Below are 27,543 nucleotides of genomic sequence, written 5' to 3' on the forward strand. Positions count from 1 at the left end.
ATTATATCACTACATACCTGTATATATAATATCTCATGGCCACGTGACATCATTATATCACTACATACCTGTATGTATAATATCTCCTGGCCACGTGACATCATTATATCACTACATACCTGTATATATAATATCTCATGGCCACGTGACATCATTATATCACTACATACCTGTATATATAATATCTCATGGCCACTATTATATCACTACATACCTGTATATATAATATCTCATGGCCACTATTATATCACTACATACCTGTATATATAATATCTCACGACCACTATTATATCACTACATACCTGTATATATAATATCTCATGGCCACGTGACATCATTATATCACTACATACCTGTATATATAATATCTCATGGCCACTATTATATCACTACATACCTGTATATATAATATCTCATGGCCACGTGACATCATTATATCTGTATGTATAACATCTCATGGCCACTATTATGTCACAACATACCTGTATATATAATATCTCATGGCCACGTGACATCATTATATCACTACATACCTGTATATATAATATCTCATGGCCACGTGACATCATTATATCTGTATGTATAACATCTCATGGCCACGTGACATCATTATACCTGTATATATAATATCTCACAGCCACGTGACATCATTATATCACTACATACCTGTATGTATAATATCTCATGGCCACGTGACATCATTATATCACTACATACCTGTATGTATAATATCTCATGGACACGTGACATCATTATATCTGTATGTATAACATCTCATGGCCACGTGACATCATTATACCTGTATGTATAATATCTCATGGCCACGTGACTATTCTATCACTACATACCTGTATATATAATATCTCATGGCCACGTGACTACTCTATCACTACATACTTGTATATAGGCGGGGTTTCACTATAGCGGGGTGGCGGGTTAACTGAACGCTGGCCGCTGTGAATTTGCGTCCTGAATTAGGCCCACAGTCTCCTCATCACTCCTAGATGTGCCAAGTCTGTACAATGATGTATGAGGACACGTCTGTAGCACGCACATGTTACAGATTTCAGGTTCAGTGCACCCCACCCAAATCTAACTCTCCCTAGCAAATCTAATAGCCTATGGCCATGTGACATCATATCTACTAGCTCATGGCCATGTGACATCATAACTGATTTAATGAGCCATTCGCAGTTTCACTGTACCGCCATGTGACATCACTTCTAAGAGCTTATGGCCATGTGACATCATATCTAAAATATCATGGCCATGGGACCGCCACCACACACTGGTATATGTGATATGATACCTATCTGATAGTCTGCACGGTCTCAGCCTCCATTGGTATGATGTGTATATATATCCCACAGAGAGCTCACTGTCCGGGGTGACATCATGCTGAAGCCAGCCAATCCTTGCTAAAACCTGTTCTAATACGTGGTTGGTGGGATGTGTGAGTGTGTGTTGCTGATTGGTCACAGGTGCATGCGTCTTGGTTTGGGGACCAGGTGAGTGTGCCAGGCTCAAACACTCATTTTGCCGAACATGGTGCTCTCTCTGGGTGTACGATGGGTCACAGCAGGAACATGACGCTCTCTCTGGGTGTACGATGGGACACAGCAGGAACATGACGCTCTCTCTGGGTGTACGATGGGTCACAGCAGGAACATGACGCTCTCTCTGGGTGTACGATGGGTCACAGCAGGAACATGACGCTCTCTCTGGGAGTACGATGGGTCACAGCAGGAACATGATGCTCTCTCTGGGTGTACGATGGGTCACAGCAGGAACATGACGCTCTCTCTGGGTGTACGATGGGTCACAGCAGGAACATGACGCTCTCTCTGGGTGTACGATGGGTCACAGCAGGAACATGACGCTCTCTCTGGGTGTACGATGGGTCACAGCAGGAACATGATGCTCACTCTGGGTGTACGATGGGTCACAGCAGGAACATGACGCTCTCTCTGGGTGTACGATGGGTCACAGCAGGAACATGACGCTCTCTCTGGGTGTACGATGGGTCACAGCAGGAACATGACGCTCTCTCTGGGTGTACGATGGGTCACAGCAGGAACATGACGCTCTCTCTGGGAGTACGGTGTGTCACAGCAGGAACATGACGCTCTCTGGGTGTACGATGGGTCACAGCAGGAACATGACGCTCTCTCTGGGAGTACGGTGTGTCACAGCAGGAACATGGTGCTCGCTCTGGGTGTACGATGGGTCACAGCAGGAACATGGTGCTCGCTCTGGGTGTACGATGGGTCACAGCAGGAACATGACGCTCGCTCTGGGTGTATGATGGGTCACAGCAGGAACATGACGCTCTCTGGGTGTATGGTGTGTCACAGCAGAGAACATGGCGCTCTCTCTGGGTGTACGGTGGGTCACAGCAGGAACATGGTGCTCTCTCTGGGTGTACGATGGGTCACAGCAGGAACATGGCGCTCTCTCTGGGTGTACGATGGGTCACAGCAGGAACATGATGCTCTCTCTGGGTGTACGATGGGTCACAGCAGGAACATGGCGCTCTCTCTGGGTGTACGGTGGGTCACAGCAGGAACATGGTGCTCGCTCTGGGTGTATGGTGTGTCACAGCAGAGAACATGACGCTCTCTCTGGGTGTACGATGGGTCAGAGCAGGAACATGGTGCTCTCTCTGGGTGTATGGTGTGTCACAGCAGGAACATGGTGCTCGCTCTGGGTGTACGATGGGTCACAGCAGGAACATGACGCTCTCTGGGTGTATGGTGTGTCACAGCAGAGAACATGGCGCTCTCTCTGGGTGTACGGTGGGTCACAGCAGGAACATGGTGCTCTCTCTGGGTGTACGGTGGGTCACAGCAGGAACATGACGCTCTCTCTGGGTGTACGATGGGTCACAGCAGATAACATGACGCTCTCTCTGGGTGTATGGTGGGTCACAGCAGGATTATGACGCTCTCTCTGGGTGTACGATGGGTCACAGCAGGAACACGACGCTCTCTCTGGGTGTACAGTGTGTCACAGCAGGAACATGACGCTCTCTGGGTGTACGGTGGGTCACAGCAGGAACATGACGCTCTCTCTGGGTGTACGGTGGGTCACAGCAGGAACATGACGCTCTCTCTGGGTGTACAGTGGGTCACAGCAGGAACATGACGCTCTCTCTGGGTGTACGGTGGGTCACAGCAGGGGCGTACACGTGGGGTGATTCATCTAGATCTAGATGCGATGACCCACGCATCGCCATTGCCGCCTTAGATCGTCAGTTCATGCTGGCCAAATCTACTTCTCTTAAGGCCGCCATACACTATGCGATTTGCCCCCGATTTCACCCGATCCAGATGGATCGGGCAGTGAAATCGGACCAAATCGCAGGTTTTGACACCCGGTCCGACCCGATGCGCGGTCCCGTGCGCATCGGGTCAGAGTCGGGACGTCGGACCGGCTGCACATAAGATAAATCGGTACTCTTTACCTAGAAGGGCGCCCACAATTTTGATCGTGGGCATCGTTAGTAAAAAAAAATCGCGTCGGTCGCATCGCATGCGACCAAAAAAATCGCATGCGATGCGACCGACGCGATGCCCGCTATTTCCCATAGGGAATGTTAAATGTCCAAATTGACCCGATTTTCCTGTTCAATGTCTCAATTGACCCGATTTTCCATAGGAAACCATGTTAAATGGCCCACAGAGGCCAAATAGGCACCCTTAAGTGTGAAATGGCCCCCCCAATTGTTAACGCCACCCCACGATCAACGTGAACCCGAAGTGTGGCGAGCGGCGGCGGTATGCGTCCTACGACCTTTTCATACCCCCACTATCCACGTCGGCGTGGAGTTGAGAATAGAAAGTGTGGCGAGCGCAGCGAGCCACCGAGCCCGAAGCGTGGCGAGCGCAGCGAGCCCTGCGAGGGGACGCGGACAGCTGTGAAGCCCACGAAGGGACGCGTATACCTGTGAAGGTGTCCGCGTCCCCTCGCGGGGCTCGCTGCGCTTGTCACGCTTCGGGCTCGGTGGCTCGCTGCGGTCGCCACACTTTCTATTCTCAACTCCACGCCGACGTGGATAGTGGGGGTATGAAAAGGTCGTAGGACGCATACCGCCGCCGCTCGCCACACTTCGGGTTCACGTTGATCGTGGGGTGGCGTTAACAATTGGGGGGGCCATTTCACACTTAAGGGTGCCTATTTGGCCTCTGTGGGCCATTTAACATGGTTTCCTATGGAAAATCGGGTCAATTTGGACATTTAACATTCCCTATGGGAAATAGCGGGCATCGCGTCGGTCGCATCGCATGCGATTTTTTAGTGCATGCGATGCCCGTGATGGGCGCCCGTCTAGGTAAAGAGTACCGATAAATCTTATGTGCAGCCGTGGGGACTCTGAGGACGCCGGCGAGGGAGGGGGGCGGCAGGGGGAGCCGTCATGCTCCGTCTGGGCAAGGGGGGGGGGACACGCCGCTAGTAGTGCGGACGCTGCAGGGGACACAGGCGGCAGTGACATAGAGCCGGGCGGGGGGAGCCGGGAGCTGTCAGCACTGAAAAAAAAAAAGCCCATACAATGAATGGGCAGCCTGTGATTGGCTGAGCGCTCTGCCAATCACAGGCTGCCCATTCATTGTATGGGCTTTTTTTTTTTCAGTACTGACAGCTCCCGGCTCCCCCCGCCCGGCTCTATGTTACTGCCGCCTGTGTCCCCCGCAGCGTCCGCACTACTAGCAGCGTCCGTCCCCCCAGCCACCTTGCAGCATCCCCCGCCCGCCACCTCGATGTCCCCGGCCCCCCTGCTCGCTCCACATTGCAGCTCCCCGGGAGTTGCAAATAATACATCGCATGCGATGTATCATTTGCAAAACTTGGCACATCAAGTGCCAAATCGTGTGTCCCCCTCCCAGGGAGCTGCAGGGGGAAATCAGGTCCGACTTGTCCTTAGGACAAGTCGGACTAATGTATGGGGGCCTTTAGCCAGTACATATAAGGTGGTTAGCGCAGATCGCTTGGCAGACATCACACCGTGTTTGTATGGGACAGAGGGGCAGATTTATTAATCTTGGAGAAGAGATAAACTGGAGATAAAGCGGAGAAAAGGTAAAAGGAGATGAAGCACCAGCCAATCAGCTGTGTTTGAAAAAGACAGTTGGGAGCTGATTGGCTGGTGCTTTATCTCCTTTTACCTTTTCTCCGCTTTATCTCCAGTTTATCTCTTCTCCAAGATTAATAAATCTGCCCCTCAGTGTCACTCAGATAACCTGGTGAGTCATCGATGTGACCACAATACAGTCACTGGGACAGCCTATACCTGACTACGAGTAGGCCGGACCATCACTTCTGATCTCCATAGAGCTTAATGACATAATAGTAGATTATTCATGTCACAGGATTAGGACCAGTTAGATTCCCTGCCTCATATAATGTAGCTTTGAAGCTCTGGGCGGCCGTGCTCAGTATTAGATGATCGGGATACCGGAGTCATTACGTGACACAGCAGTATGAGCCCCAGAGATGAGTACGTCCTGCTGGTCTGATAGTTGCCTGCGGGACGTAGAACCGGGCCTGAGATTGGGAGTTTCCTGCTTGGCTCCGATACCGTCTGGGCTGGCCGTGCTCAGCATTAGATGATCGGGATACCGGAGTCATTACGTGACACAGCAGTATGAGCCCCAGAGATGAGTACGTCCTGCTGGTCTGATGGTTGCCTGTGGGACGTAGAACCGGGCCTGAGATTGGGAGTTTCCTGCTTGGCTCCGATACCGTCTGGGCTGGCCGTGCTCAGCATTAGATGATCGGGATACCGGAGTCATTACGTGACACAGCAGTATGAGCCCCAGAGATGAGTACGTCCTGCTGGTCTGATAGTTGCCTGTGGGACGTAGAACCGGGCCTGAGATTGGGAGTTTCCTGCTTGGCTCCGACACCGTCTGGGCTGATGACAAGCTCTGTGTGAACGAGCATTTCCTCCTTTGAGATTGTCTTTGAAAATGTCTGTCCCTGCGGAAAGGCTCTTACAGGCCGCACTTCCCCGGGATTTCCTCAATGTCCCTGACATATTATCTGCACCGCTCAGGTCTGGCCTGCTGTACATTACTCCGGGATAGGGGTACGCTCAGGAAGGGTCCATAGGTGTCAGGATTAGGGTTGGTTTGCAAAGGCAAACTCCTTCTTTAATGGACAAAATCATGCTGCACTGCAGGTGGGGCAGATGTAACAGGTGCAGAGAAAATTAGATTTAGGTGGGGTATGTTCAAAGGGAGATCTATATTGCAGTGTAAGAATAAAGCAGCCAGTATTTACTCTGCACAGAAACAAAATAACTCACCCAAATCTAACTCTCTCTGCACATGTTACTTCTGGCCCACCTGTAGTGCAGCATGATTTTGTCCATTAAAGGAGTTTGCTTTTGCGAACCAACCTGAACCCCCCTAGGTGCCTTGCTGCATGTCCTCAGAATGTGCCCTCATCCCGTACTACAGACGTCTGCTCCACTAAAGAGACCGTTTTATACTAATGCTCTAGAATCCTGTAGTGCAGAGTGTCAGCCTTTGGGGCCAGCGACTCGTCACCTCCACGCGCACTCTCCTGCAGCGACCGCCACAGGCATGATCTCACCACGTTGTCACAGTGTGTGTGCTAGTATTGGGGTATGTGATTTGGGGGTGCACATAAACGCTATATGTATAACCTGCGTGTGTTGCGTTCCAGCCCCGGGAGAAAGGCCGCATGCGCTTCCACAAGCTGCAGAATGTACAGATCGCTCTGGACTTCCTGAAGCTCCGCCAGGTAAGTGTCCTTCACGCTGGCAGAACGCCGCGCTCTCTCCGTGGGATGACAGCGGCTTTCAGCTCTGCATCTCTCTTACAGGTAAAACTGGTGAACATCCGGAATGACGACATCGCAGATGGGAACCCCAAGCTGACGCTGGGCCTGATATGGACCATTATCCTCCACTTCCAGGTAGGACGGAGTCTAGTGGGAATAGCAGCAGCACCCTCTGAATCAGCCCCCTCATGCACAGTGTTACACGAGGACTGCCATGCTTATAGCACCCACATGACGAGGCATGTGTTCTGCTCAGCTGGTCACTGGCGCATCCCATGTACCTTGTGTGCAGACCGCAGGGTGTGGTCCTGGGTGACTCACTCACTCACTCAGTCTGCAGAGCCTGGCGCATGCTTTATCATTTCCTGCCTGTGGCATTACACCAGAGGGGGCAGGCTGGCACTCGGTCAGATCTCGGGCCCCATGACTGTAATGTTCTCTGATTGTATAGACGGTGGATTTGTGCCGGGTGTTTGTGTGTCTGTAATACCCTGTACAGGGCGTATCTGCCCATAATAGGCCATGACGCATGGGAACGTGTGACTGCTCATACTGATTCTGTTACATCCCAGGTTCGCTGGGTGTCTGAGGGAGATCAGCGTCCCTGCAGGAGGTGTACACCCGGGCAGTTATCTAGTGCTGCGTAGGCCTCATAGCCGTCCCCGCGCAGTATATATAGGGCTCAGGAGCAGTATACAGAGGACTGCAGCGCAGTATACAGAGGACTGCAGCGCAGTATACAGAGGACTGCAGCGCAGTATACAGAGGACTGCATCGCAGTATACATAGGGCTCAGGAGCAGTATACAGAGGACTGCAGTGCAGTATACAGAGGACTGCAGCACAGTATACAGAGGACTGCAGCGCAGTAAACAGAGGACTGCAGCGCAGTATACAGAGGACTGCAGCACAGTATACAGAGGACTGCAGCGCAGTATACAGAGGACTGCAGCGCAGTATACAGAGGACTGCATCGCAGTATACATAGGACTGCAGCACAGTATACAGAGGACTGCAGCACAGTATACAGAGGACTGCAGCGCAGTATACAGAGGACTGCATCGCAGTATACAGAGGACTGCAGCGCAGTATTCATGAGGACTGCAGCGCAGTATACAGAGGACTGCATCGCAGTATACATAGGGCTCAGGAGCAGTATACAGAGGACTGCAGCACAGTATACAGAGGACTGCAGCGCAGTATACAGAGGACTGCATCGCAGTATACAGAGGACTGCAGCGCAGTATACAGAGGACTGCAGCGCAGTATACAGAGGACTGCATCGCAGTATACATAGGGCTCAGGAGCAGTATACAGAGGACTGCAGCGCAGTATACAGAGGACTGCATCGCAGTATACAGAGGACTGCAGCGCAGTATACAGAGGACTGCAGCGCAGTATACAGAGGACTGCAGCGCAGTATACAGAGGACTGCATCGCAGTATACATAGGGCTCAGGAGCAGTATACAGAGGACTGCAGCGCAGTATACAGAGGACTGCATCGCAGTATACATAGGGCTCAGGAGCAGTATACAGAGGACTGCAGCACAGTATACAGAGGACTGCAGCGCAGTATACAGAGGACTGCAGCGCAGTATACAGAGGACTGCAGCGCAGTATACAGAGGACTGCAGCGCAGTATACAGAGGACTGCAGCGCAGTATACATAGGGCTCAGGAGCAGTATACAGAGGACTGCAGCGCAGTATACAGAGGACTGCAGCGCAGTATACAGAGGACTGCAGCGCATTATACAGAGGACTGCAGCGCATTATACAGAGGACTGCATCGCAGTATACATAGGGCTCAGGAGCAGTATACATAGGGCTCAGGAGCAGTATACATAGGGCTCAGGAGCAGTATACAGAGGACTGCAGCGCAGTATACAGAGGACTGCAGCGCAGTATACAGAGGACTGCATCGCAGTATACAGAGGACTGCATCGCAGTATACAGAGGACTGCATCGCAGTATACATAGGGCTCAGGAGCAGTATACAGAGGACTGCAGCGCAGTATACAGAGGACTGCAGCGCAGTATACAGAGGACTGCAGCGCAGTATACAGAGGACTGCAGCGCAGTATACAGAGGACTGCAGCACAGTATACAGAGGACTGCAGCGCAGTATACTTAGGGCTCAGGAGCAGTATACAGAGGACTGCAGCGCAGTATACAGAGGACTGCAGCGCAGTATACAGAGGACTGCAGCGCAGTATACAGAGGACTGCAGCGCAGTATACAGAGGACTGCAGCGCAGTATACAGAGGACTGCATCGCAGTATACATAGGGCTCAGGAGCAGTATACAGAGGACTGCAGCGCAGTATACAGAGGACTGCATCGCAGTATACATAGGGCTCAGGAGCAGTATACAGAGGACTGCAGCGCAGTATACAGAGGACTGCAGCGCAGTATACAGAGGACTGCAGCGCAGTATACAGAGGACTGCAGCGCAGTATACAGAGGACTGCAGCGCAGTATACAGAGGACTGCAGCGCAGTAAACAGAGGACTGCAGCGCAGTATACAGAGGACTGCAGCGCAGTATACAGAGGACTGCAGCACAGTATACAGAGGACTGCAGCGCAGTATACATAGGGCTCAGGAGCAGTATACAGAGGACTGCAGCACAGTATACAGAGGACTGCAGCGCAGTATACAGAGGACTGCAGCACAGTATACAGAGGACTGCAGCGCAGTATACAGAGGACTGCAGCGCAGTATACAGAGGACTGCAGCGCAGTATACAGAGGACTGCAGCGCAGTATACAGAGGACTGAAGGTCTCATATGTAGATGTATTCTGCTGTTAGTCGGCTATTACTGGCATTATTATATTGCAGTACCCTCCTAGGCTGTATGTTTGCAGTGTACAGTGCCATCTAGAGGCTGTAAGATGAATCTCCAGGAAATCCTCCTTGGGGTGCAGGAGTGGGATTCCGTATGGCACATACTGTATGTGACCGGTGTGCTGCAGGAAGCAGCTTATGCTGCGTGTGAAAATGGGGCTTAAATACCCTATATTCTAGGTGCTCATTTTAAAAGTTTACTGTTTAGATATTCATCCAACCCCATGTGTGTAACACTAACTGATGCGTATGTAGTACTGACATGTGTACTGCACACGAGCCCTCTCTGTGTGTGTGTAACACTGCAGGCGTGGGTTTCTCCTCTGTGTGTGTGTGTGTGTGTGTGTGTGTAACACTGCAGGCATGGGTTCCCTCTCCTGTGTGTGTGTGTAACACTGCAGGCATGGGTTCCCTCTTCTGTGTGTGTGTAACACTGCAGGCATGGGTTCCCTCTCGTGTGTGTGTGTGTGTGTGTGTGTAACACTGACAGGCATGGGTTCCCTCCTCTGTGTGTGTGTGTGTGTGTGTGTAACACTGACAGGCGTGGGTTCCCTCCTCTGTGTGTGTGTGTGTGTGTGTGTAACACTGCAGGCATGGGTTCCCTCCTCTGTGTGTGTGTGTGTGTAACACTGACAGGCGTGGGTTCCCTCCTCTGTGTGTGTGTGTGTAACACTGACAGGCGTGGGTTCCCTCCTCTGTGTGTGTGTGTGTGTGTGTGTAACACTGCAGGCATGGGTTCCCTCTCGTGTGTGTGTGTGTGTGTGTGTGTGTGTGTGTGTGTGTGTGTGACACTGACAGGTGTGAGGATCCCTCTCCTATGTGTGACATTGAAAGGTGTGGGAATCTGTCTCCTCTGTGTGTAACACTGTCTGACAGGTGTAGGGATCCCACTCCCGTGTGTGGGGTTCCCTCTCCTGTTTGTGTAACACTGGCTACAGACGTGGGGATCCCTCTCCTGTGCATGTGTGTGTGTAACACTGGCTACAGAGATGGGGATCCCTCTCCTGTGTGTGTAACACTGACAGGTGGGAGGATCCCTCTCCTGTGTATGTGTATCATTGGCTACAGACGTGGGGATCCTTCTCCTGTGTGTGTTACACTGGCTACAGATGTGGGGATCCCTCTCCTGTGTATGTGTGTGTGTGTATCATTGGCTACAGACGTGGGGATCCTTCTCCTGTGTGTGTTACACTGGCTACAGATGTGGGGATCCCTCTCCTGTGTGTTACACTGGCTACAGACGCGGGGATCCCTCTCCTGTGTGTGTGACACTGGCTACAGACGTGGGGATCCCTCTCCTGTGTGTGTGACACTGGCTACAGACGTGGGGATCCCTCTCCTGTGTGTGACACTGGCTACAGACGTGGGCAGCCTTTGCGTGTGTGGCATGGACAGACCGATATCACTATGTCTGTGGGCTAGGTCTGTGGTGACTGCTTGGCTGTGCTATGTAACGGCTGTGTGTCTCCGGTGTCGGAGCAGCGTCAGTGATGTCATGGACGTGTGCGCAGTGATATATATAGCGGCTGGGAGAGCCAGTATCCCGTACCATGAATCATGACCTCTCCTCCTCCATTTGTAGATCTCAGACATCCAGGTCAGCGGCCAGTCCGAGGACATGACGGCCAAAGAGAAGCTCCTCCTGTGGTCACAGCGCATGACGGAGGGTTACCAGGGTCTGCGCTGTGACAATTTCACCAGCAGCTGGAGAGACGGGCGCCTCTTCAACGCCATCATCCACCGGCACAAGTAAGTGTGGCAGGCACTGGCAGTGGGTGACTATGGTGACCATTGTGTGGCCGGTACACGGGTTTGGTACGTGGTGGGCAGTTACAGCACCTTGGGGAACATGTTGCTATTGGCTGGTTGATCAGGGACACGCCCCTCCTTGGCGAGGAATGCTACGCCTGGGGGCTGCTGCAGATAGAAGACATTCCTTGGGTTTTATCCTGGAAACTTGTTGGGGCGAGAAAATGAGCTGTCACCTCTGAATGTGTGAGATGGGGTGTGGTCCGCCCCACCTAATTCTGCAGAACATCTCAGCACCTCTGCAGAGCATCTCTCCTGCCATGGTACATACATGCAGAGCATCACAGCTGCACTAATTCATACACGGTACATACATGCAGAGCATCACACCTGCACTAATTCACACACAGTATATACATGCAGAGCATCACACCTGCACTAATTCACACACAGTATAGTTATACATGCAGAGCTTCACACCTGCACTAATTCACACACAGTACATACATGCAGAGCATCTCACCTGCACTAATTGACACACAGTATAGTTATACATGCAGAGCATCACACCTGCACTAATTCACACACAGTACATACATGCAGAGCATCACACCTGCACTAATTCACACACAGTATAGTTATACATGCAGAGCATCTCACCTGCACTAATTCACACACAGTATATACATGCAGAGCATCACACCTGCACTAATTCACACACAGTACATACATGCAGAGCATCACACCTGCACTAATTCGCACACAGTATAGTTATACATGCAGAGCATCACACCTGCACTAATTCACACACACTATAGTTATACATGCAGAGCATCTCACCTGCACTAATTCACACACATTATAGTTATACATGCAGAGCATCACACCCTCCCTAATTCACACACATTATAGTTATACATGCAGAGCATCACACCTGCCCTAATTCACACACAGTATAGTTATACATGCAGAGCATCTCACCTGCACTAATTCACACACATTATAGTTATACATGCAGAGCATCTCACCTGCACTAATTGACACACAGTATAGTTATACATGCAGAGCATCTCACCTGCACTAATTCACACACATTATAGTTATACATGCAGAGCATCACACCTGCCCTAATTCACACACATTATAGTTATACATGCAGAGCATCTCACCTGCACTAATTCACACACGTTATAGTTATACATGCAGAGCATCACACCTGCACTAATTCACACACGGTACATACATGCAGAGCATCACACCCTCCCTAATTCACACCGGTTATAGGTTTACATGCAGAGCATCACACCTGCACTAATTCACACAGGTTACAGTTATACATGCAGAGCATCACACCTGCACTAATTCACACACGTTATAGTTATACATGCAGAGCATCACACCTGCACTAATTCACACACGGTACATATATGCAGAGCATCACACCCTCCCTAATTCACACACGTTATAGTTATACATGCAGAGCATCACACCTGCACTAATTCACACAGGTTATAGTTATACATGCAGAGCATCACACCAGCACTAATTCACACAGGTTATAGTTATACATGCAGAGCATCACACCTGCACTAATTCACACAGGTTTTAGTTATACATGCAGAGCATCACACCTGCCCTAATTCACACACAGTATAGTTATACATGCAGAGCATCTCACCTGCACTAATTCACACACATTATAGTTATACATGCAGAGCATCTCACCTGCACTAATTGACACACAGTATAGTTATACATGCAGAGCATCTCACCTGCACTAATTCACACACATTATAGTTATACATGCAGAGCATCACACCTGCCCTAATTCACACACATTATAGTTATACATGCAGAGCATCTCACCTGCACTAATTCACACACGTTATAGTTATACATGCAGAGCATCACACCTGCACTAATTCACACACGGTACATACATGCAGAGCATCACACCCTCCCTAATTCACACCGGTTATAGGTTTACATGCAGAGCATCACACCTGCACTAATTCACACAGGTTACAGTTATACATGCAGAGCATCACACCTGCACTAATTCACACACGTTATAGTTATACATGCAGAGCATCACACCTGCACTAATTCACACACGGTACATATATGCAGAGCATCACACCCTCCCTAATTCACACACGTTATAGTTATACATGCAGAGCATCACACCTGCACTAATTCACACAGGTTATAGTTATACATGCAGAGCATCACACCAGCACTAATTCACACAGGTTATAGTTATACATGCAGAGCATCACACCTGCACTAATTCACACAGGTTTTAGTTATACATGCAGAGCATCACACCTGCTCTAATTCACACACGTTATAGTTATACATGCAGAGCATCACACCTGCCCTAATTCACACACATTATAGTTATACATGCAGAGCATCACACCTGCACCAATTCACACAGGTTCTAGTTATACATGCAGAGCATCACACCTGCACTAATTCACACACATTATAGTTATACATGCAGAGCATCACACCTGCACTAATTCACACACGGTACATACATGCAGAGCATCACACCTGCACTAATTCACACACAATATAGATATACATGCAGAGCATCACACCTGCACTAATTCACACACAATATAGTTATACAGGTACTTGTGTACTTTCACGGCTCCCATCGTATGCCATATGTAGTGGCATGCGATTTTACCGTGGTTTTATGCATTTTTGTTAAAAAATCGCATGAGATCTGATGCGATGCGATGTCATTTTTCACTGAAATTATGGACATGAGTTGAAATCATGTAAAAAGCACCCCAAATGTCATTTTTCACACTGTACCACCCTCACTATCAACGCCAACCCGAAGCGTGGCGAGCCCGCGAGGGGCGGCGGTACACGTCCTACGACCTTTTCATACCCCCACTATCCACGTCGGCGTGGAGTTGAGAATAGAAAGTGTGGCGAGCCACCGAGCCCGAAGCATGGGGAGTGCAGCGAGCCCCGCGAGGGGACGCAGATACCTTCACAGGTATCCGTGTCCCCTCGCGGGCTTCACAGGTATCCGTGTGCGCTCGCCACGCTTCGGGCTCGCTGCGCTCGCCACACTTTCTTTTCTCAACTCCACGCCGACGTGGATAGTGGGGGTATGAAAAGGTCGTAGGACGCGTACCGCCGCCCCTCGCGGGCTCGCTGCGCTCGCCACGCTTCGGGTTGGCGTTGATAGTGGGGGTGGTACAGTGTGAAAAATGACATTTGGGGTGCTTTTTACATGATTTCAACTCATGTCCATAATTTCTGTGAAAAATGACATCGCATCGCATCAGATCTCATGCGATGCGATGCGATTTTTCCCTGTACGATGCACATCGTGGGAGCCGTGATTGTACACAAGTACCATTATACATGCAGAGCATCACACCTGCACTAATTCACACACAGTATAGTTATACATGCAGAGCATCACACCCGCACTAATTCACACACGTTCTAGTTATACATGCAGAGCATCACACCTGCACTAATTCACACACAATATAGATATACATGCAGAGTATCACACCTGCACTAATTCACACACAATATAGATATACATGCAGAGCATCACATCTGCACTAATTCACACACAATATAGATATACATGCAGAGCATCACACCTGCACTAATTCACACACAATATAGATATACATGCAGAGCATCCTATGTAAAATTCCTGCCAACATACCTACACAGTATCTTACACACCGCATATGGTGCTGCAGAGTATCTTGTCCATAATATAACGTATCTGCAGATGATCTCACTGACAGCATAATATACCCACAGAATATCTAATAATAATAATAGTGTACCCGCAGAGTATCTCACTACATATTAATATACCCACAGAGTCCCTCACCCACATCATAGTGTACCCGCAGAGTATCTCACTACAGCATAATATACCCACAGAGTATTTTACCCAAAGCATAGTGTATCTGCAGGGTATCTCACAGTACAGTGCATAGTGTATCTGCAGAGTATCTCACAGTACAGCGCATAGTGTATCTGCAGGGTATCTCACAGTACAGCGCATAGTGTATCTGCAGAGTATCTCACTGTACAGCGTACCCGCAGTGTATCTCACCTACAGCTTAGTGTCACTATATTACACAGCATAATGTACCCACAGAGTATTTTACCCAAAGCATAGTGTATCTGCAGGGTATCTCACAGTACAGCGCATAGTGTATCTGCAGGGTATCTCACAGTACAGCTCATAGTGTATCTGCAGGGTATCTCACAGTACAGCTCATAGTGTATCTGCAGGGTATCTCACAGTACAGCGCATAGTGTATCTGCAGGGTATCTCACCGTACAGCGCATAGTGTATCTGCAGGGTATCTCACAGTACAGCGCATAGTGTATCTGCAGGGTATCTCACCGTACAGCGCATAGTGTATCTGCAGGGTATCTCACAGTACAGCTCATAGTGTATCTGCAGGGTATCTCACAGTACAGCTCATAGTGTATCTGCAGGGTATCTCACAGTACAGCGCATAGTGTATCTGCAGGGTATCTCACAGTACAGCGTACCCGCAGTGTATCTGCAGGGTATCTCACAGTACAGCGCATAGTGTATCTGCAGGGTATCTCACAGTACAGCGTACCCGCAGTGTATCTGCAGGGTATCTCACAGTACAGCGTACCCGCAGTGTATCTCACCCACAGCTTAGTGTCACTATATTACACAGCATAATGTACCCACAGAGCATTTTGCACACAGCGTAGTGTACATGCAGAGTATCTCACCCACAGCATAGTTTCCCCTCACAGTATTCCACAGTGTAGTATATCTGCTGAGTATCTCACAAACAGTACAGTTTACCCACAGAGTATATCACCCACAGCATAGTGTGTCTGGAAAATATCTCACATACAATATAGTATATACTCAGAGCATCTCACAGCATAAAATACCCACAGTTTCCCACCCACAGCATAGTGTACCTGCAGAGTATCTCAGTGTAGAATATCTGCTGAGTATCTGAGCAGCATAATATATATTTCGGGCATCTCACAGCATAGTGTATACACAGAGTATCATATGTACATGTTTGTTTACTGCAGAATATCTCACCTACCACATATAATAATATCCACAGATTATCTCACGTCTAGTATAGTATATCCAAAGAATATATGACATAACTGTGAACAGTTCTACAGTGCATCGCGCCTACTGTATGTTATATCTGCAGAGTATCTCACATAAAGTATAGTGTATCAGCAGTGCATCTCACCCACAGCGTATAATATCTGTGCCTATCACACACCGTATATTATATACACAGAGTATCTGACAAATATGCACCCCACAGTATTCCTGCAGATCTTGTCACCCGCAAGTCACAAAATACATACGTCATCCCCAAATATTTCTGCAGAGGTTACGGCCATTGATACAGTATATATGCAGATTATGTTACCCATGCACACTGCAGTATACCTGCAGAGCATCTCGTGCATACCACTTACAGTACACTACAGTACTGTAAGTACACTGCACCTGCAGAGCATCTCGTGCATACCACCTACAGTACACTGCACCTGCAGAGCATCTCGTGCATAGCACTTACAGTACACTACAGTACTGTAAGTACACTGTACCTGCAGAGCATCCTGCGCATACCACCTACAGTACACTGTACCTGCAGAGCATCTTGTACATACCACCTACAGTACACTGCACCTGCAGAGCATCTCGTGCATACCACTTACAGTACACTGTTCCTGCAGAGCATTTTGCCCATACCCACTGCAGTAGTGTCTGTAACTGCAGAGCATCTCACCAGTGTAGTATGAATGCGGAGTGAGTACCTGCCTTACAGTGGCAGAACGTGTGTGATGTAATAGAGGTTGTGTCTGGTGTCCCGGCTGAGGGACGGATGTGGATTATGGCGCTCGTGCCGAAACAAGATTTCTTCCATCAGCCAAAAACAATGCTGGAACAATGGGCGAGTGTCTGCGGTGCAGGTCTGTGCCTGCGAGCGGCTCCGCACCTCCTCCTGGCCAGGAACGCAACGCTGTGGTCAGGGGTTCGGCTTCACAGGCCATCCCGCAAGTTCTAGGTACAGTGCAATAGTCAGAAAGTGAGCAGCTGCTGGGCTATTGGCTACACAGGTCACGTGTCCCTTATCTGGATGGCCAAAAAACGAAATATTCCAAAACTGTAGGTGTTTGGACTATCCAATTTGCCCGTCTTCAGAGACATTCCCGGTCCCATTAATGCATTGTGCGGGTGTGCTGGTGACATCATGACGTCACTATTACACCCACGCATGCATCATTGGGACCGGGGATGACAAAAGAGGGACGCCTGGGGGACCATGTGAGTATGAACAAACAAAAGATATTCTGAAATCCGGAATAATCCCCTATCCTGGTCCCGAGCATTGTGGGTAAGAGATACTCAACCTGTAGCTGATGATTATATCCTGCAGGGAGTGGCGCATTGCGCTGCACAGCGGTAGACCAGTGATGGCGCACAGAGAGTAGTGCATTGCGCTGCGCAGCGGTAGACCAGTGATAGCGCACAGAGAGTGGCGCATTGCGCAGCGGTAGACCAGTGATGGCGCACAGAGAGTGGCGCATTGCGCAGCGGTAGACCAGTGATGGCGCACAGAGAGTAGTGCATTGCGCTGCGCAGCGGTAGACCAGTGATGGCGCACAGAGAGTGGCGCATTGCGCAGCGGTAGACCAGTAATGGCGCACAGAGAGTGGCGCATTGCGCTGCGCAGCGGTAGACCAGTGATGGCGCACAGAGAGTGGTGCATTGCGCAGCGGTAGACCAGTAATGGCGCACAGAGAGTGGCGCATTGCGCTGCACAGCGGTAGACCAGTGATGGCGCACAGAGAGTAGTGCATTGCGCTGCGCAGCGGTAGACCAGTGATGGCGCACAGAGAGTGGCGCATTGCGCAGCGGTAGACCAGTAATGGCGCACAGAGAGTGGCGCATTGCGCTGCACAGCGGTAGACCAGTGATGGCGCACAGAGAGTAGTGCATTGCGCTGCGCAGCGGTAGACCAGTGATGGCGCACAGAGAGTGGCGCATTGCGCAGCGGTAGACCAGTAATGGCGCACAGAGAGTGGTGCATTGCGCAGCGCAGCGGTAGACCAGTAATGGCGCACAGAGAGTGGTGCATTGCGCTTCACAGCGGTAGACCAGTAATGGCGCACAGAGAGTGGCGCATTGCGCTGCACAGCGGTAGACCAGTGATGGCGCACAGAGAGTAGTGCATTGCGCTGCGCAGCGGTAGACCAGTGATGGCGCACAGAGAGTGGCGCATTGCGCAGCGGTAGACCAGTAATGGCGCACAGAGAGTGGTGCATTGCGCAGCGGTAGACCAGTAATGGCGCACAGAGAGTGGCGCATTGCGCTGCGGTAGACCAGTGATGGCGCACAGAGAGTGGCGCATTGCGCTGCGCAGCGGTAGACCAGTGATGGCGCACAGAGAGTGGCGCATTGCTCTGCACAGTGGTAGAATAGTGATGGCGCACAGAGAGTGGCGCATTGCGCAGCGGTAGACCAGTAATGGCGCACAGAGAGTGGCGCATTGCGCTGCGGTAGACCAGTGATGGCGCACAGAGAGTGGCGCATTGCGCTGCGGTAGACCAGTAATGGCGCACAGAGAGTAGTGCATTGCGCTGCGCAGCGGTAGACCAGTGATGGCGCACAGAGAGTAGTGCATTGCGCAGCGGTAGACCAGTGATGGCGCACAGAGAGTGGCGCATTGCGCAGCGGTAGACCAGTAATGGCGCACAGAGAGTAGTGCATTGCGCTGCGCAGCGGTTGGCCAGTGATGGCGCACAGAGAGTGGCGCATTGGTAGACCAATGATGGCGCGGTTGGCCAGGGCCTTATAAGCTGTAGTTAGCTGCATCCACAGAGAAAGCGTCTGTTGGCAGCGATGCCAGTATTAGCATGGAAACCGTTATATGGAGGTGGGTTCTCGGGTAAATTAAAGAGGTGATTTGTCTGGGATGCCATAGAGAAAGCGGAGACAGTATCTGGTTGCTATGGGTTACATCACTTCCTTGTAGTAAATGTACCCGTCAGCGTCCCTGCGTGTGAGGTGAAGGTTCCCGGATCCCACTGTTATACACCTGAGCTAGAGGACCCCCTGCCAGCTTAGAGTGTAGGACAGATCAGGTGGAGACACCGCTCCTTCAGTAGGTAGCCAGAGGCGACATATTAAAGCGTCTTCCACCTCCCTCGCGCTCTCCTCCTTTTATCATCCTTATAAACATGTAATAGCACGGCGCAGCCGTCACGCCCAAAGCTGTAGAAGCGTCTCAGACACACACCCAGCCCGTGCCAGAGAGAAGCGCAGTCTCGCAGAGGAACCTTGTAGAGGACCTCACCAGACGCTGATGCTGAGCACCTCTCCTGACCGGCCTCACCACCTGCTGTAATCCCCAGGGCTCCGGTGTACTATGTAACTGGAGAAGAGTGAGCGGAGGGGGGGAGGTGAGGCAGGAGTACCGGCGAGGTGAGGGAGAGGAAGGTGAGGCAGGAGTACCGGCGAGGTGAGGGAGAGGAAGGTGAGGCAGAAGTACCGGCGAGGTGAGGAGACACAGGACAGCCTGAGTGAGAACACCCCATCTAGCAGATATGATGAAGACTCACAATGGCCCGAAGCGCCGGAAAGGGAAGCAGAAGAGGGCCGGTGCCCGCCAGGCCCAGCCGCTGGACAGGGTGGTGATGCTGTGTGAAGATGTCCCACCAGACATTGAGTACTGGGAACAGGCGAATGGATATGAGGGGGACCGGAGGAGCACTTACCTGGGCTCTGTCTACTCCATCCGCTCCGAGCTGCAGCTGAAGGAAATGTAGGCTCCTCTCTCTCCGTGTGCTTCATGTGTGGGAGACTGCGCTATTGCACTGTGTGTGTTATTGTGATGCAGGTGGCCAGTGTCATCTTACACCACACGTGTGACACATTGAGCCTGTAGGGGGTGAGTGCGTGGCCGCTTAGCTAATGTCGGGAATGTATGTGCTATATGTACACGTGCTCAGTGCGGGGTATATCCCCCTGTATGGCAGCGGTTCTCAAACTGTGTGCCGTGAGACTCTTGCAGGGGTGCCTCAGGTTGGAGGTCAAGGACAAAATCAAATTATTTATGGTCACAGAGATAGGCTGCCAACCATAAAACATGTAGCCAATCAGAAGCACAACTGGACGTCACCACACATACTGATGACCCCTGACCCTCAGAATGGATGCTGGGCGCAAGTCCCTTAAGTTTATTGAGAATTTAACTATTAAACTATCTCTGGGGTGCTGAGAAAACATTGCTTATAATCTAGGGGGCCGTAATTCAAAAAAGTTTGGGAACCACTGCTGTATGGTTTAATCCCCCCCGCACCCCCCCCCCCTCTCCTAGTTTGCACTGGCCTATGTGCAGTGTAATTGCTGTCTCTGGTGTAATTGCAGTGGCCTATGTGCAGTGTAATCACTCTCTGGTGTAATTGCAGTGGCCTGTGTGCAGTGTAATCGCTGTCTCTGGTGTAATTGCAGTGGCCTGTGTGCAGTGTAATTGCTGTCTCTGGTGTAATTGCTGTCTCTGGTGTAATTGCAGTCTCTGGTGTAATTGCAGTCTCTGGTGTAATTGCAGTCTCTGGTGTAATTGCAGTCTCAGGTGTAATAGCTGTCTCGGGTGTAATCGCTGTCTCGGGTGTAATCGCTGTCTCGGGTGTAATATCAGTGGCCTGTGTACAGTGTAATCGCTGTCTCTCGTGTAATTACAGTGGTCTATGTGCAGTGTAATAACTATCTCTGGTGTAATTTCACTGGCCTATGTGTAGTGTAATCGCTGTCTCTGGTGTTATTGCAGTGTAATTGCTGTCTCTGGTGTAATTGCAGTGGCCTATGTGCAGTGTAATCGCTGTCTCGGGTGTAATCGCTGTCTCGGGTGTAATCGCTGTCTCGGGTGTAATTTCAGTGGCCTATGTGCAGTGTAATTGCTGTCTCCGGTGTAATTGCAGTGGCCTATGTGCAGTGTAATCACTCTCTGGTGTAATTGCAGTGGCCTGTGTGCAGTGTAATCGCTGTCTCTGGTGTAATTGCAGTGGCCTGTGTGCAGTGTAATTGCTGTCTCTGGTGTAATTGCTGTCTCTGGTGTAATTGCAGTCTCGGGTGTAATTGCAGTCTCGGGTGTAATTGCAGTCTCGGGTGTAATTTCATGTATCTCTGTGTATAGACCGTGTCTGGTTGACCCCCGGTGATATAATATGTATCTCTGTGTATAGACCGTGCCTGGTAGACCCCAGGTGATATCATATGTATCTCTGTGTATAGACCGTGCCTGGTAGACCCACGGTGATATAATATGTATGTCTGTGTATAGACCGTGCCTGGTGGACCCCCGGTGATATAATATGTATCTCTGTGTATAGACCGTGCCTGGTAGACCCACGGTGATATAATATGTATGTCTGTGTATAGACCGTGCCTGGTAGACCTCAGGTGATATAATATGTATCTCTGTGTATAGACCGTGCCTGGTAGACCTCAGGTGATATAATATGTATCTCTGTGTATAGACCGTGCCTGGTAGACCTCAGGTGATATAATATGTATCTCTGTGTATAGACCGTGCCTGGTAGACCTCAGGTGATATAATATGTATCTCTGTGTATAGACCGTGCCTGGTAGACCCACGGTGATATAATATGTATGTCTGTGTATAGACCGTGCCTGGTGGACCCCCGGTGATATAATATGTATCTCTGTGTATAGACCGTGCCTGGTGGACCCCCGGTGATATGATATGTATCTCTGTGTATAGACCGTGCCTGGTAGACCCCCGGTGATATAATATGTATCTCTGTGTATAGACCGTGCCTGGTAGACCCCAGGTGATATAATATGTATCTCTGTGTATAGACCGTGCCTGGTAGACCCCGGGTGATATAATATGTATCTCTGTGTATAGACCGTGCCTGGTAGACCCCCGGTGATATAATATGTATCTCTGTGTATAGACCGTGCCTGGTAGACCCCCGGTGATATAATATGTATCTCTGTGTATAGACCGTGCCTGGTAGACCCCAGGTGATATAATATGTATCTCTGTGTATAGACCGTGCCTGGTAGACCTCAGGTGATATAATATGTATCTCTGTGTATAGACCGTGCCTGGTAGACCCCCGGTGATATAATATGTATCTCTGTGTATAGACCGTGCCTGGTAGACCCCCGGTGATATAATATGTATCTCTGTGTATAGACCGTGCCTGGTAGACCCCAGGTGATATAATATGTATCTCTGTGTATAGACCGTGCCTGGTAGACCTCAGGTGATATAATATGTATATCTGTGTATAGACCGTGCCTGGTAGACCCCCGGTGATATAATATGTATCTCTGTGTATAGACCGTGCCTGGTAGACCCCAGGTGATATAATATGTATCTCTGTGTATAGACCGTGCCTGGTAGACCCCAGGTGATATAATATGTATCTCTGTGTATAGACCGTGCCTGGTAGACCCCCGGTGATATAATATGTATCTCTGTGTATAGACCGTGCCTGGTGGACCCCCGGTGATATAATATGTATCTCTGTGTATAGACCGTGCCTGGTGGACCCCCGGTGATATAATATGTATCTCTGTGTATAGACCGTGCCTGGTAGACCCCAGGTGATATAATATGTATCTCTGTGTATAGACCGTGCCTGGTAGACCCCAGGTGATATGATATGTATCTCTGTGTATAGACCGTGCCTGGTAGACCCCAGGTGATATAATATGTATCTCTGTGTATAGACCGTGCCTGGTAGACCTCAGGTGATATATGTATCTCTGTGTATAGACCGTGCCTGGTAGACCCCAGGTGATATAATATGTATCTCTGTGTATAGACCGTGCCTGGTAGACCCCAGGTGATATAATATGTATCTCTGTGTATAGACCGTGCCTGGTAGACCTCAGGTGATATAATATGTATCTCTGTGTATAGACCGTGCCTGGTAGACCCACGGTGATATAATATGTATGTCTGTGTATAGACCGTGCCTGGTGGACCCCCGGTGATATAATATGTATCTCTGTGTATAGACCGTGCCTGGTAGACCCACGGTGATATAATATGTATGTCTGTGTATAGACCGTGCCTGGTGGACCCCCGGTGATATAATATGTATCTCTGTGTATAGACCGTGCCTGGTGGACCCCCGGTGATATGATATGTATCTCTGTGTATAGACCGTACCTGGTGGACCCCCGGTGATATGATATGTATCTCTGTGTATAGACCGTGCCTGGTAGACCTCAGGTGATATAATATGTATCTCTGTGTATAGACCGTGCCTGGTAGACCTCAGGTGATATAATATGTATCTCTGTGTATAGACCGTGCCTGGTGGACCCCCGGTGATATAATATGTATCTCTGTGTATAGACCGTGCCTGGTGGACCCCCGGTGATATAATATGTATCTCTGTGTATAGACCGTGCCTGGTGGACCCCCGGTGATATAATATGTATCTCTGTGTATAGACCGTGCCTGGTAGACCCCCGGTGATATAATATGTATCTCTGTGTATAGACCGTGCCTGGTGGACCCCCGGTGATATAATATGTATCTCTGTGTATACATCATGTCTCCTGTATCCTGTGTACTCTGTGTGGTTACCTGAGTCTCCTCCTTCCCACAGGCCAATGCTAATAGATATGACCAGGGTCTATCGTCAGAACAACCTGCAGAACCTGGATCAAGCATTTGGAGTAGCTGAGAAGGACCTGGGCGTCACCAGACTGCTGGACCCTGAGGGTATGACATGAGGGCATTCTGTATGGCACGTTCCGGGATTTATGGGGGAGACGGCCACAAAGGCTCCTGTGGGGAGATGAGACGCTACAGCCGTGGTGGTGACATTTCCACATCTCTCTCCTTAGATGTTGATGTCCCGCAGCCTGATGAGAAATCCATCATAACCTACGTGTCTTCCCTGTACGATGCCATGCCGAGGGTTCCTGACGTGCAGGACGGGGTCAGAGCCAATGTGAGTATCTGCGGCTGTGGAGCTGGGGACAGCTGGGGGTCTGCGGAGATCCATGCGCTTCATGGCCTTACTCTCTTGTAGGAGCTGGAGCTGCGGTGGCACGAGTACTACGAGAGGGTGACCATGCTGCTGCAGTGGATCAGACACTACACCGTCATCTTTGAGGAGAAGAGGTTCCCAGCCAGCTATGAGGAGATTGAGGTACTAACATTCTGGCCTGGATTCGGGGGCACTGTGCAGCATTATTTGTTTGTATGGCGCCGACACATAACGCAGTACTTTGGTCATGAGGTGCTGCCCTAGTGACAGGCTGCGTGCATCTGTCTGTGCACGGTGATTGGTCCTAGTGACAGGCTGCGTGCATCTGTCTGTGCGCGGTGATCGGTCCTAGTGACAGGCTGCGTGCATCTGTCTGTGCGCGGTGATCGGTCCTAGTGACAGGCTGGGTGCATCTGTCTGTGCACTGTGATCGGTCCTAGTGACAGGCTGCATGCATCTGTCTGTGCTCGGTGATCGCTCCTAGTGACAGGCTGCGTGCATCTGTCTGTGCGCGGTGATCGGTCCTAGTGACAGGCTGCGTGCATCTGTCTGTGCGCGGTGATCGGTCCTAGTGACAGGCTGCGTGCATCTGTCTGTGCGCGTTGATCGGTCCTAGTGACAGGCTGCGTGCATCTGTCTGTGCGCGGTGATCGGTCCTAGTGACAGGCTGCGTGCATCTGTCTGTGCGCGGTGATCGGTCTTAGTGACAGGCTGCGTGCATCTGTCTGTGCGCGGTGATCGGTCCTAGTGACAGGCTGCGTGCATCTGTCTGTGCGCGATGATCGGTCCTAGTGACAGGCTGCGTGCATCTGTCTGTGCACGGTGATCGGTCCTAGTGACAGGCTGCGTGCATCTGTCTGTGCGCGCTGATCGGTCCTAGTGACAGGCTGCGTGCATCTGTCTGTGCGCGCTGATCGGTCCTAGTGACAGGCTGCGTGCATCTGTCTGTGCGCGGTGATCGGTCCTAGTGACAGGCTGCGTGCATCTGTCTGTGCGCGGTGATCGGTCCTAGTGACAGGCTGCGTGCATCTGTCTGTGCGCGGTGATCGGTCCTAGTGACAGGCTGCGTGCATCTGTCTGTGCACGGTGATCGGTCCTAGCGACAGGCTGCGTGCATCTGTCTGTGCGCGGTGATCGGTCCTAGCGACAGGCTGCGTGCATCTGTCTGTGCCCGGTGATCGGTCCTAGCGACAGGCTGCGTGCATCTGTCTGTGCGCGGTGATCGGTCCTAGTGACAGGCTGCGTGCATCTGTCTGTACGCGGTGATCGGTCCTAGTGACAGGCTGCGTGCATCCGTCTGTGCAGGGTGATCGGTCCTAGTGACAGGCTGCGTGCATCCGTGTGTGCAGGGTGATCGGTCCTAGTGACAGGCTGCGTGCATCTGTCTGTGCAGGGTGATCGGTCCTAGTGACAGGCTGCGTGCATCCGTCTGTGCAGGGTGATCGGTCCTAGTGACAGGCTGCGTGCATCTGTCTGTGCAGGGTGATCGGTCCTAGTGACAGGCTGCGTGCATCTGTCTGTGCGCGCTGATCGGTCCTAGTGACAGGCTGCGTGCATCTGTCTGTGCGCGCTGATCGGTCCTAGTGACAGGCTGCGTGCATCTGTCTGTGCGCGGTGATCGGTCCTAGTGACAGGCTGCGTGCATCTGTCTGTGCGCGGTGATCGGTCCTAGTGACAGGCTGCGTGCATCTGTCTGTGCGCGGTGATCGGTCCTAGTGACAGGCTGCGTGCATCTGTCTGTGCGCGGTGATCGGTCCTAGTGACAGGCTGCGTGCATCTGTCTGTGCGCGGTGATCGGTCCTAGTGACAGGCTGCGTGCATCTGTCTGTGCGCGGTGATCGGTCTTAGTGACAGGCTGCGTGCATCTGTCTGTGCGCGGTGATCGGTCCTAGTGACAGGCTGCGTGCATCTGTCTGTGCGCGATGATCGGTCCTAGTGACAGGCTGCGTGCATCTGTCTGTGCACGGTGATCGGTCCTAGTGACAGGCTGCGTGCATCTGTCTGTGCGCGCTGATCGGTCCTAGTGACAGGCTGCGTGCATCTGTCTGTGCGCGCTGATCGGTCCTAGTGACAGGCTGCGTGCATCTGTCTGTGCGCGCTGATCGGTCCTAGTGACAGGCTGCGTGCATCTGTCTGTGCGCGGTGATCGGTCCTAGTGACAGGCTGCGTGCATCTGTCTGTGCGCGGTGATCGGTCCTAGTGACAGGCTGCGTGCATCCGTCTGTGCAGGGTGATCGGTCCTAGTGACAGGCTGCGTGCATCTGTCTGTGCACGGTGATCGGTCCTAGCGACAGGCTGCGTGCATCTGTCTGTGCGCGGTGATCGGTCCTAGCGACAGGCTGCGTGCATCTGTCTGTGCCCGGTGATCGGTCCTAGCGACAGGCTGCGTGCATCTGTCTGTGCGCGGTGATCGGTCCTAGTGACAGGCTGCGTGCATCTGTCTGTACGCGGTGATCGGTCCTAGTGACAGGCTGCGTGCATCCGTCTGTGCAGGGTGATCGGTCCTAGTGACAGGCTGCGTGCATCCGTCTGTGCAGGGTGATCGGTCCTAGTGACAGGCTGCGTGCATCTGTCTGTGCAGGGTGATCGGTCCTAGTGACAGGCTGCGTGCATCCGTCTGTGCAGGGTGATCGGTCCTAGTGACAGGCTGCGTGCATCTGTCTGTGCAGGGTGATCGGTCCTAGTGACAGGCTGCGTGCATCTGTCTGTGCGCGCTGATCGGTCCTAGTGACAGGCTGCGTGCATCTGTCTGTGCGCGCTGATCGGTCCTAGTGACAGGCTGCGTGCATCTGTCTGTGCGCGGTGATCGGTCCTAGTGACAGGCTGCGTGCATCTGTCTGTGCGCGGTGATCGGTCCTAGTGACAGGCTGCGTGCATCCGTCTGTGCAGGGTGATCGGTCCTAGTGACAGGCTGCGTGCATCTGTCTGTGCACGGTGATCGGTCCTAGCGACAGGCTGCGTGCATCTGTCTGTGCGCGGTGATCGGTCCTAGCGACAGGCTGCGTGCATCTGTCTGTGCCCGGTGATCGGTCCTAGCGACAGGCTGCGTGCATCTGTCTGTGCGCGGTGATC

The 27,543-nt window shown here is 51.2% G+C and overlaps 1 protein-coding gene across 24 annotated transcripts in view; it reads left to right on the forward strand.

Moving 5' to 3' along the window:
- The window catches only part of PLEC (plectin), a 288,841-nt gene that overhangs the window by 203,584 nt on the left and 57,714 nt on the right, over window positions 1–27,543 (forward strand). For all 24 annotated transcript variants that reach the window (XM_083144997.1, XM_083144996.1, XM_083144998.1 and 21 more), the window contains 6 exons: window positions 6,688–6,765; window positions 6,847–6,939; window positions 11,231–11,397; window positions 24,085–24,200; window positions 24,326–24,432; window positions 24,514–24,633. In XM_083144997.1, coding sequence (XP_083001123.1) covers window positions 6,688–6,765; window positions 6,847–6,939; window positions 11,231–11,397; window positions 24,085–24,200; window positions 24,326–24,432; window positions 24,514–24,633 — 681 coding nt within the window. The remainder of the gene's footprint in view (window positions 1–6,687; window positions 6,766–6,846; window positions 6,940–11,230; window positions 11,398–24,084; window positions 24,201–24,325; window positions 24,433–24,513; window positions 24,634–27,543) is intronic.

The sequence above is a fragment of the Crinia signifera genome, chromosome 5 (assembly GCF_055691185.1).
Source record: "Crinia signifera chromosome 5, ASM5569118v1, whole genome shotgun sequence".
Lineage (NCBI taxonomy): Eukaryota > Metazoa > Chordata > Amphibia > Anura > Myobatrachidae > Crinia > Crinia signifera.